Source organism: Trichomycterus rosablanca, chromosome 3, assembly GCF_030014385.1.
Source record: "Trichomycterus rosablanca isolate fTriRos1 chromosome 3, fTriRos1.hap1, whole genome shotgun sequence".
NCBI lineage: Eukaryota > Metazoa > Chordata > Actinopteri > Siluriformes > Trichomycteridae > Trichomycterus > Trichomycterus rosablanca.
The window spans coordinates 32,448,669-32,461,016 of record NC_085990.1 but is presented as its reverse complement, the minus strand read 5'-3'; the positions used below and the strand labels follow the sequence as shown (position 1 = coordinate 32,461,016).

The window sequence follows — 12,348 nt, the reverse complement described above, 5'->3', positions numbered from 1 at the left end:
TATTAAAGAAATGGTCCCATGCAGAACTCCACTCACCGATATAAGCAATCCATGTAGTCAGCACCCTTACTGTACTCCTCCCAATATCTGTGATACATTGGCAGGACTTTTTCTTCAGACTCCAGCACTTTCTGCAAAGAGAGACAAACCTCAGGATAATGACATGATGTTGCTTCTCACAATTAATGTTAATTTGAGTGTAAACAGGTAATGGGCCTCAACTGGGTTTGCTTACCTTATACAGCTGACGAACATGATTTTCCAGAAATACTTTTGTCTCTGTGCACAGACGTTCACCCAAGGGTTCGGGATATGCAACACAGAGCGCGTAAATATCACTGACCAATAGGGTCAAGGGAATTTTGGTGGATGACAGCTGTAAACCTAGCAGGCTTTTTACTACATTTTGGTGTTCTAATGTATACACGGCTAGAAAAATAGGGTGTTACAATATGCAGGTATTTTTTTCTCTGAGTATTGATTACAGTTAGTAGGACTGATTTGCGCTATGCAGAAACCATGAACACTGTAGTAACAATAAATGTCAGTATAAAATCATCTCTGTGTCAGCTGAAATTAAATGAACACTGCATGAGTAAAACTCCTATAACCCTATTGCTCCATTTTAGAATGATCGTCATTCTCTTTTTTTCTCTTCTACTTAGGCAGTGTTCATTTAATTTTAGCTGACAGAGATTAACATGCATACTGCAAAACCCCTAAAGCATTTGTAACCTTATTTAATATGTAATGGATGTTGCAGACTTATTTAAATGAAGTCTGGTCTGTCTATTCAAATCCCTGAGTAAATTGACAACAGTAAAGGATACGAGAAGCGATCGTTCCATGTTGCTCTCTCCACGTAATCCAGCATCACCACAGCCTTAATGGTGGTGAGCAGCTTGTTCCAGGTCTCATCAAAATCCACCACCCGCGGCTTCAAGGACATTGTGCAGCTTTTACTCCAATCTGCTGGAAGAGAAAGAAAACATCACTGGAAGAAACTGCAAGTGTAACCATCACCAAACTTGGAATTTTGTTGATGAGTGGCCTTAATACATCTGCAATGGAGAAAGTTTGGTAAAACCTCAAAGCTTCCTAAAAATGCCCATGCAGCCAAATTGAGCATCCAGAAAATAAGGGCTTTAGTCATATTATTTTATTTTATTTGAGTTTCACACCACTGTTATTTATGGCATGATCAGCTTTGGTCATATAGGTCAGAAAGAATCCAATGGATGAAGGAGCCTGTTGGACAGATAAACAACTTTAAAGCCCTCTATAAATCAGGCAGGAGGGAAGCTACTGTAGTATCTTTAAACTAAAGATACTAATAACTACTCAATTAGAAGATAACTTAGTTTGATTAATGATGTCTCTTAAAAAGGTTGTTCCAGTTCAACTGCTTACAGTTTGAACTGGAAGCAGCGTGTGGATCTGTACACCAAGAGCTCAGACCACTGATTTAAGTCTCACCCTCAGTGTGTATGTAAATTTCTTTCATAGACAGTGCTGCTGCTCTAATCTAAAAAACTTTAGGCACTTTTTAAATACTATTTTAATAATAGATTACAAATCTATTAGACATTAAAAGCTGTTTTTGTGCAGTGTGGCTGCAAGTTAAACTCTACACATGTGGATCTGTGTGTAATATTAGCTTGCACCATGTCCCAGGATAAAAGTAGAACTCTGCCTATAATCTTATAATAACCACAGTAATGTTTTCAAGAAGAGCTTAAACATATCGACTGCATCTGTACTAATTTTGATTAGCAGGTTTACTTAGCTCTTGTCAAGATTAAGATCGCCAGCGAGCTTAAAATCTACATTCTGAATGTTGAACTGGTTCTCCTCAGTGTTGTCCATCATTAAATTTGTGTTGCGAAACTCAGTGATGTGATTTATATTTAGATGGAAAGTTATAAGCATGTTTATTGGTTAAAATAATTTGACAAAATTATTCAAAACCCCACTGAACATCTGTGGATAGACATCAAGATTGCAGTTCACAGATGTTTGCTATCCAATCTGACTAAGCTTGAGAGGCTCTGACATAAAGACTAGGGAAACTGCCAAATTCTAGGTGTGCAAAGCTTGTAGAGACACATCCAAGACAGCTGTAATTGGTGCCAGAGGGGCGTTTACAAAGTATATTAAAATAATTAGTATACTTTTTTAACTAAGACAGTTGTTTACTTTCAATTCATAAAAAAAAAACATATATTCATTTTATCCATTCAAAATCATGCAAAAACTCAGTCCGAATACTTTCTGAATTCACTGGGGTTTTTTGTTTGTTTTGGTTTCTTTTCTTTCAACTGCTACTGTATTTAGTGGCTGCCACAGTGCACCATGCAGGTCCGCAGATCTAATTTGGCAAAGATAGTGGGCTAGCAAGATTTTACTGTTGCACCACCCAAGCAACCAGTACTGTAGCTGTTGTTTATTTATTTATTTATTAGGATTTTAAAATCATGTTTTACACTCTTTGTTTACATTCATGACAGAAACAATAGTTACTCATTACACAAGATTCATCAGTTCACAAGTTTAAAGTCGAACACAGTCATGGACAATTTTGAATCTCCAATTCACCTCACTTGCATGTCATTGGACTGTGGGAGGAAACCGGAGCTCCCAGAGGAAACCCACACAGACACTGGGAGAACATGCAAACTCCACACAGAAAGGACCTGGACCACACCACCTGGGGACCAAACCCTAGACCTTGCTGTGAGGCGACAGTGCTACCCAGTGAGCCACTGTGCCGCTCACCTGTAATTGCTGTAAAATTGCTTTTCACCTCTAAATACTGACATAAGATTACCTAATGCATGCAAAGAAGGATTCAACATTGGGATGGAGAAGATTGATTCTGAAACATGCACACTGAAATTGTAAAGAAAACATACATGTTTTAAACTATTGAACAATAAGGTAACAAAAAGTGAATACTGTCAAAGGCTTCTGTCAGTACTACACACAGAGATGTATTAATTTATGTACAAACAGCGAGTGATTCAGCTGTGATTGTACGATACATTTTTGTATAATAAATTTTAACACTGTATAATAAATTGTGCCTTGAACAAATATTATTTGTAGGCTACATTATAGCAATAGATTCAGAAAGTGTACATTGACTTAATATATTTGGTCTTTACTGTAACATCATCAGCTTGTTCATCAGACATGTTATTAAGTGACATTTTTACTGGTTCAGTTAGCATGTGTAGATTAAGATTAAGGTGAGAAACTGATTCACCAATACTTGGTATTTACAATTCAATTAACAGTAAGTTTTGTTTTTTTTGACAAACACTTTCTTATCAGACTTTCTTGTAATTCAATCATCTAAACATAATCAAAACCATGCACATTACTTTACAATTTGTAAACACTCTTTTAAGGTGTTCTATTTTCATACTATACTATTAGTATATAGTGCAGGGACAGTGATAGCTCAGTGGTTAAGGTACTGGACTAGTAAACAGAAGGTTGCCGGTTCAAGCCCCGCCACCACCAAGTTGCCACTGTTGGGTCCCTGAGCAAGGCCCTTAACCCTCAATTGCTCATTGTGTTCCGCTCATTGTGTAAGTCGCTTTGGATAAAAGCGTCTGCTAAATGCTGAAAATGTAAATGTAAATATATAGGCATACGTTCATATTTGAGAAATAAATCAAATATTATTTCAACCTGTCTAATATTTATATATATATATTTATATAGTACTTTTGCCACTCAGTCTTGATTTGTCCTTTTATTTTATTTTTTGGAATAGCTTGCAATCACGAAATAAAAAATAGCCTTTATTTTCATAAGAATCCTTAAAGATAATAGGGTAAAACATTTCTCCATGTGTAGTTTTTCAATTAAATAACTGTAAAAGACAAATCACAGGTTTGTGTTTTCATTTGTATTTACCTACTATTCATACATTCTTTGAATTTGGGCTTGTAGAATGTAGGCAAATCCAGTTGTGTGTATAAACAGAAGTCAAGGGGTAAACAAACGGCGGGTAAACAAACGGCAGGAAAACGAGGAGGTTAAAGACATAATCACAAGCAAGAGTTTGATCATAAATGAAGGTGTAACAGTAAAGCTACACTTGTGTTAATAAACAGTCTATAATACACGCTCATATCTAGCCAGCGAACCCAACTGTACACAGGCCTGACGAGTTAGCTAACTAGCTTAGCTTAGCTTCACCGGCTATTCTGGCTGCTACGGTTTGCGTTAGGAACAAATAGAGTTACTATTTACAAAAATAACACACAGCAGTGCATGGCCGTTTGTTTAAAAACATCTAAACGAACCCAGTTAATGTTAACTAAAGTTACAGAACTTCCGGCTGATCCGAAGGTTGTTGCTGAGTAACTAGCGAACTGAGACAACTTAACGTTAGCACCCTGACATTAGCAATAATGTTTCTAAGCGTAAATAAGAACTCATTCCAGCAGCACGTAGACGTTTATGTACATAAAGCGCTTACACTGACGGCTATAGTGAATAAACATGACGTTACCTTAACCAGTGTCACTGTGCTGAATAAAACTTCTCCTGCTGTCAAAAAAGCTCTGAAAGCTTTCACTTAAACCTCTGCCATCATCCAGTCTGCAGGAACACAGCACTGCTGCACTGAGAGGGGGTTTAGGTCTGCTTCGAATGATTTCTTTCACTAATTGTTCAACAGTACAACATTAAATCTGTCACACGAAAGCGAAAAAAGTATAAAAATGAAGTAAAGTACACGCTCCACGAAATTAAACATATATCCTGATAAAGGTCATAAATATTTTACCACTCCACCCCTCCCGTGTTACAATGGTCTCGCCCAGGACTACGGTAACCAGCTCAGAACACTAAACACAAGTTCAGCTCGCGCTGCTGAAGTCTTACAGATCTATAGTATATGACGTCATCCATTCAAACACATCTGGCACGATATTACCTGAATGTTGCACAGCTCGTGTTACAATTCATTAAAAATAATTTAATTACGTCGTCATGTTTTACCACCCAGTCAGGGTCGCGGTGGGTTCGGTTCCCGGAATCACCGGGCGCAATGCAGTAACACACCCAGGACAGGACGTCAATCTATCCCCCTCCCCTAAAACATAATCGATCACGTCAACATAAAAGTGTAGCGCTTGGGTGGTGCAGAGGTCTATTATGCTAGCCCACACCTACAGGCCGGCCGGTCAGCCGTCTACACAGACATGATTGGCTATGTCTGAGGGGATCTGGCCCAGTCACGCGCGGTAAGGGGGATGGGGTCTCACATGTCATTAACAAGTCAAAAACAAATAATAATAAAGTACAATTATATTAATAATTTCATAGTCAAAATGAAATGTATGAATTTGAGTATTTCTTACATATTGTCTAAATACAAAGGGGAGACGCGATGTGAGGCAGCGACTAGATGATCTTACCTCGAATGCGCAATCCCTTACATACTAAATTGAGCTAGTGTGACTGGCACATGTCTGTTGCTATCGCTCTGTATTTCATCAATACAATGGAGGGTTCATCAATACAAGGGAGTTTTTCCCTGCCACTGTCGCCCTCGGCTTGCTCAACAGGGGTTTTTGTATCTGTTGGTCCTGAATTTTGTAAAGTTGCTTTGAGACAATGTCTGTTGTAAAAAGCACTATATAAATAAAGTTGACTTGACTTGACAATGGTTGTAAATACTTTTATTATATGTTCTCATCTTCTATAGTCTAGGTTATGTGTATAACATACACTGCCTGGCCAAAAAAAGGTCACCACCTGGATTTAACTAAGCAAATAGGTAAGAGCATCCAATTGGATAATTACTGCATGGGTGATTATGTTTCAGCTGGCAACAAGTTATTTAACCCTAACTGATGCAGTGAGTAGCTTCTCATTTGTTAAACAACCATGTTGAAAGACACATCCTGTGGTCGTGGAAAATATGTTAATCTGTTTTAGAAGGGTCAAATTATTGGCATGCATCAAGCAGAGAAAACATCTAAGGAGAAGCTGAAACTACTAAAATCTGGTTAAGAACTGTCCAACGCATTATTAAAAAGTGGAAGGACAGTGGGGAAACATCATCTTCGAGGAAGGAATGTGGTTGGAAAAAAATCATGAATGATCGTGATCGGCGATCACTTAAAGGTTTGGTGAATTCAAATGGTAGAAAAACTACAGTAGAACTCAGGGATCTGTTATGAAAGTAAGAGCATTTCCACATGCACAATGCGAAGGGTACTCAAGAGATTGGGACTAAACAGCTGTGTAGCTTTAAGAAAACCACTTGTCAGTGAGGCTAACCGGCAAAAACGGCTTCAATTTGCTAGGGAGCATAAAGATTGGACTCTGGAGCAATGGAAGAAGGTCATGTGGTCTGATGAGTCCAGATTTACCCTGTTCCAGAGTGATGGGTGCATCAGGGTAAGAAGAGAGGCGGCTGAAGTGATGCACCCATCATGCCTAGTGCCTACCGTACAAGCCTGTGGGGGCAGCGCTATGATCTGGGGTTGCTGCAGTTGGTCAGGTCTAGGTTCAGCAACGTTATGTGCCCAAAGAATGAGGTCAGCTGACTACCTGAATCTACTGAACGACCAGGTTATTCCATCAATGGATTTTTTTTTTTCCTGATGGCACGGGCATATTCCAAGATGACAATGCCAGGATTCATCGGGCTCAAATTGTGAAAGAGTGGTTCAGGGAGCATGAGACATCATTTTCACACATGGATTGGCCACCACAGAGTCCAGACCTGAACCCCATTGAGAATCTTTGGGATGTGCTGGAGAAGACTTTGCGCAGTGGTCCAAATCTCCCATCATCAATACAAGATCTTGGGGAAAAATTAATGCAACTCTGGGCAGAAATAAATGTTGTGACATTGCTGAAGCTTGTGGAAATGATGCCACAGTGAATGCGTGCCGTAATCAAAGCTAAAGGTGGTCCAACGAAATATTAGAGTGTGTGACCTTTTTTTTGTATTTAGCCCTGTTGATGTGACATAAAACTGCACTGAAAATGCTCAAGGTGAGGCAGCCAGTACCTCCACCTCAGTAAAAATGTAAGATTCTATATCAAATCTTAGAGATTTCTCAAAACTGGACTTTCACTTAAAATAGGAGGAAATAAATAATAGAAGACCATACCTTCACCTATATGTGAGTGTGAAGAAAGCTGAAATGTGATATGAAACATATAAAGCTACTTTATGGAATTCAGATACAGTGTATCACAAAAGTGAGTACACCCCTCACATTTCTGCAGATATTTAAGTATAACTTTTCATGGGACAACACTGACAAAATGACACTTTGACACAATGAAAAGTAGTCTGTGTGCAGCTTATATAACAGTGTAAATTTATTCTTCCCTCAAAATAACTCAATATACAGCCATTAATGTCTAAACCACCGGCAACAAAAGTGAGTACACCCCTTAGTGAAAGTTCCTGAAGTGTCAATATTTTGTGTGGCCACCATTATTTCACAGAAGTGCCTTAACTCTCCTGGGCATGGAGTTTACCAGAGCTTCACAGGTTGCCACTGGAATGCTTTTCCACTCCTCCATGACGACATCACGGAGCTGGCGGATATTCGAGACTTTGCGCTCCTCCACCTTCCGCTTGAGGATGCCCCAAAGATGTTCTATTGGGTTTAGGTCTGGAGACATGCTTGGCCAGTCCATCACCTTTACCCTCAGCCTCTTCAATAAAGCAGTGGTCGTCTTAGAGGTGTGTTTGGGGTCATTATCATGCTGGAACACTGCCCTGCGACCCAGTTTCCGGAGGGAGGGGATCATGCTCTGCTTAGTATTTCACAGTACATAATGGAGTTCATGTGTCCCTCAATGAAATGTAACTCCCCAACACCTGCCGCACTCATGCAGCCCCAGACCATGGCATTCCCACCACCATGCTTGACTGTAGGCATGACACACTTATCTTTGTACTCCTCACCTGATTGCCGCCACACATGCTTGAGACCATCTGAACCAAACAAATTAATCTTGGTCTCATCAGACCATAGGACATGGTTCCAGTAATCCATGTCCTTTGTTGACATGTCTTCAGCAAACTGTTTGCGGGCTTTCTTGTGTAGAGACTTCAGAAGAGGCTTCCTTCTGGGGTGACAGCCATGCAGACCAATTTGATGTAGTGTGCGGCGTATGGTCTGAGCACTGACAGGCTGACCCCTCACCTTTTCAATCTCTGCAGCAATGCTGACAGCACTCCTGCGCCTATCTTTCAAAAACAGCAGTTGGATGTGACGCTGAGCACGTGCACTCAGCTTCTTTGGACGACCAACGCGAGGTCTGTTCTGAGTGGACCCTGCTCTTTTAAAATGCTGGATGATCTTAGCCACTGTGCTGCAGCTCAGTTTCAGGGTGTTGGCAATCTTCTTGTAGCCTTGGCCATCTTCATGTAGTGCAACAATTCGTCTTTTAAGATCCTCAGAGAGTTCTTTGCCATGAGGTGCCATGTTGGAACTTTCAGTGACCAGTATGAGAGAGTGTGAGAGCTGTACTACTAAATTGAACACACCTGCTCCCTACGCACACCTGAGACCTAGTAACACTAACAAATCACATGACATTTTGGAGGGAAAATGACAAGCAGTGCTCAATTTGGACATTTAGGGGTGTAGTCTCTTAGGGGTGTACTCACTTTTGTTGCCGGTGGTTTAGACATTAATGGCTGTATATTGAGTTATTTTGAGGGAAGAATAAATTTACACTGTTATATAAGCTGCACACAGACTACTTTTCATTGTGTCAAAGTGTCATTTTGTCAGTGTTGTCCCATGAAAAGATATACTTAAATATCTGCAGAAATGTGAGGGGTGTACTCACTTTTGTGATACACTGTATACTGTATATTTATCTGGCTCTGAAAGATAGCCACAAACCTTACTGCACGTCACTGGTATGACCAAAACCCTCTGATAAATTGGTGCCCTGTCCAGCATGGAACTGGACCCGTTGTGACCCTGACAAGGATAAAGTGGATGATAAAAAGAACAGAAAAATTAATAAACACATTTAGTAACAATGTTACCAAACCAGCCACTAGGGAACACAAGCCAGTGTATCTTTTGTGCCGGTCCCAAGCCCGGGTAAATGGTGAGGGTTGTGTCAGGAAGGACATCCGACGTAAAATACTTTGCCAAAACTAACATGTGAGTTCATCTAAGAGATAACATACCGGATCGGTCGAGGCCCGGGTTAACAACGACCGCCACTGGTGCTGTTGACAAACAGGGTGCCAGTGGAAATTGTGCTACTGTTAGTCGAAGACCACGAGGAGGGAAACGTGTCAGGAGACAGAAAGAGAGGAGGAAAGTCAAGAGTGTAGGACTGAGGGTGGCAACACTAAATGTGGGGACAATGACAGGCAAAGGTAGAGGGCTGGCTGACATGATGCAGAGAAGGAAGGTAGATGTTTTAAGTGTTCAAGAGACCAAGTGGAAGGGCAGCAAGGCTCACAGCATTGAAGCAGGGTTTAAACTGTTTTAAAATGGTGTGGATAGAAAGAGAAATGGAGTAGGGGTGGTCTTGAAAGAGGAGTTAGCAAAGAACGTAGTAGAGGTGAAAAGAGTGTCAGATAGGGTGATGTGTCTGAAGGTAGAGGTAGAAGGTCTGATGTTGAATGTTGTCAGTGGTTATGCTCCACAGGTTGGTTTTGAGAAAGAGGAAAAAGAGAAGTTCTGGAAGGATCTAGATGAAGTGATAGAGAGTATTCCCAGGGAAGAGAGAGTGGTGATCGGAGCAGACCTAAATGGACATGTTGGTGAAGGAAACAGAGGAGATGAGGAAGTGACGGGTAGGTTTGGTGTCAAGGAAAGGAACCAGGAAGGACAGATGGTGGTGGATTTTGCCAAGCGGATGGAAATGGCTGTAGTCAACACTTATTTCCAAAAACGGGAGGAGGGTGACATAAGAGTGGAGGAAGGAGTTCACAAGTAGACTACGTTCTGTGTAGAAGAGGAAACCTGACAGAGATTGGGGACTGTAAGGTCATGGCAGGGGAGAGCGTGGCCAGACAGCATCGGATGGTGGTGTGTAGAATGACTGTTGTTGTGAAGAAGAGAAAAAGAGTCAAATCAGAGAAGACGACCAAATGGTGGAAGCTGAGGAAGGAAGAATGTGGTAAAGAGTTCAGAGAGGAGCTGGTAAAGGCTCTGGGTGGTAAGAAAGGGCTTCCAGATGACTGGGCTATTACAGCAATGGTGATTAGAGAGACAGGTAGGAAGGTACTTGGTGTGGCATCTGGACAGAGAAAAGATGATAAGGAAACCTGGTGGTGGAATAGTGAAGTGCAGGAAGCGATTCAGAGGAAGAGGTTAGCCAAGAAGAAATGGGACATTGACAGGACTGACGAAAGTAGACAGGAATATAAGGAGATGAAACGTAAGGCAAAAAGAGAGGTAGCAAAGGCAAAGCAGAAGGCGTATGAAAAGTTGTATGGGAGGTTGGACACTAAAGAAGGTGAGAAGGACTTGTATAGATTGGCCAGACAGAGGAATCAGGCTGGAAAGGATGTGCAGCAGGTTAGACTTGTCAAAGATAAGAATGGTAATGTTCTAACAAGTGAGGAGAGTGTGATGGGAAGATGGAAGGAGTACTTTGAGGAGCTAATGAATGAAGAGAATGAAAGGGAAAGAAGAGTAGAGATCATAGGAACGGTGGATCAGGAAGTAGGAAAGATCAATGAGAATGAAGTTTGGAAAGCTTTGAAGACGATCAAGAAAGGGAAGGCAGTTGGACCTGATAACATACCAGTGGAAGTATGGAAATGTCTAGGTGAGATGGCAGTGAGGTTTTTGACTCAATTATTCAATGGCATTGTTGAGAGTGAGAAAATGCCAGAGGAATGGAGGAGAAGTGTGCTGGTGCCCATTTTTAAGAACAAGGGTGATGTACAGAGTTGTAACAACTACAGGGGAATTAAGTTGATGAGCCACATAATGAAGATCTGGGAGAGAGTTGTGGAAGCTAGACTTAGAAAAGAGGTAACTATTTGTGAGCAGCAGTATGGTTTCATGCCAAGAAAGAGTACCACAGATGCCATCTTTGCTTTGAGAATGCTGATGGAGAAGTACAGAGAGGGTCAGAAAGTACTTCATTGTGTCTTTGTCGATTTATAAAAAGCGTATGACAGAGTGCCAAGGGAGGAGCTGTGGTGTTGTATGAGGAAATCTGGAGTGGTGGAGAAGTATGTCAGACTGGTACAGGACATGTATGAGGACAGCAGGACAGTGGTGAGATGTGCTGTAGAAGTGACAGCTTCAAGGTGGAGGTGGGACTACATCAAGGATCGGCTCTGAGCCCCTTCTTGTTTGCTTTGGTGATGGACCGACTAACAGATGAGGTCAGGCAGGAATCCCCATGGACTAGGATGTTTGCAGATGATATTGTGATCTGTGGTGAGAACAGGGAACAGGTGGAAGATAACTTGGAGAGGTGGAGATATGCACTTGAAAGAAGAGGAATGAAAGTCAGCCGTAGAAAGACAGAGTACATGTGTGTGAATGGGAGAGAGACAGGTGGAATAGTGAGGCTACAAGGAGCAGAAGTCACAAAGGTGAAGGACTTCAAGTACTTAGGGTCGACTGTCCAGGAAAATGGGGTGTGTGGTAAAGAGGTCAAGAAGAGAGTCCAAGCAGGATGGAGTGGATGAAGAAAAGTTTCAGGAGTGATTTGTGACAAAAGGGTGACAGCAAAGGTCAAAGGAAAAGTTTACAAGCTGGTGAGACCAGCTATGTTGTATGGTTTGGAGACAGTGGCATTGACAAAAAGACAGGAGAACGAACTGGAAGTGGCAGAACTGAAGATGTTGAGGTTCTCCTTGGGAGTGACAAGGATGGATAAGGTTAGGAATGAGATAATCAGAGGTACAGCACAGGTTAAACAACTAGGAGATAAAGTTAGAGAGGCCAGACTGAGATGGTTTGGACATGTCCAGAGGAGGGACAGCGGGTATATTGGTAGAAGGATGTTAGAAATGCAGCTGCCAGGAAAAAGACAAAGAGGAAGGCCAAAGAGGAGATATATGGATGCAGTTAGAGAGGACATGGAAGTAGTTGGGGTGAGGACAGAGGACGCAGTGGACAGAGTGAGATGGAGGAGGATGACTCACTGTGGCGACCCCTGAAAAGGGAAAAGCCGAAAGAAGAAGAGTAACAATGTTACCCTAATAACACCAATAATAACCCCAAACACACTGTGCCAAACTAAATACTAACTTCATATAGAAATCTGTTGTGCCTTAGAGATTCTGATTTTGTTTATTTAGTCATCTTATGTTTCTATTTCATCTATGCTGTTTTGTACAACTGTTTTATTTGTTTATAG

At 41.2% G+C, this 12,348-nt stretch overlaps 1 protein-coding gene across 3 annotated transcripts in view; it reads right to left on the bottom strand.

The window, feature by feature from the left end:
• Nucleotides 1–4,605, bottom strand: part of cul2 (cullin 2) — a 28,155-nt gene extending 23,550 nt beyond the window's left edge. Inside the window, exons 1-4 of one of the 3 annotated variants that reach the window (XM_062991180.1) lie at nt 4,526–4,605; nt 831–969; nt 236–338; nt 37–131 (exon numbers count right to left, since the gene is read on the bottom strand). In XM_062991180.1, coding sequence (XP_062847250.1) covers nt 37–131; nt 236–338; nt 831–949 — 317 coding nt within the window. In that variant the 5' untranslated portion in view covers nt 950–969; nt 4,526–4,605. Of the gene's footprint in view, nt 1–36; nt 132–235; nt 339–830; nt 973–3,928; nt 4,038–4,525 lie in introns of those variants that run through there. The other 2 variants (XM_062991181.1, XM_062991182.1) reach the window with 2 other exon arrangements.
• Between the last annotated feature and the right edge of the window lie 7,743 nt (nt 4,606–12,348).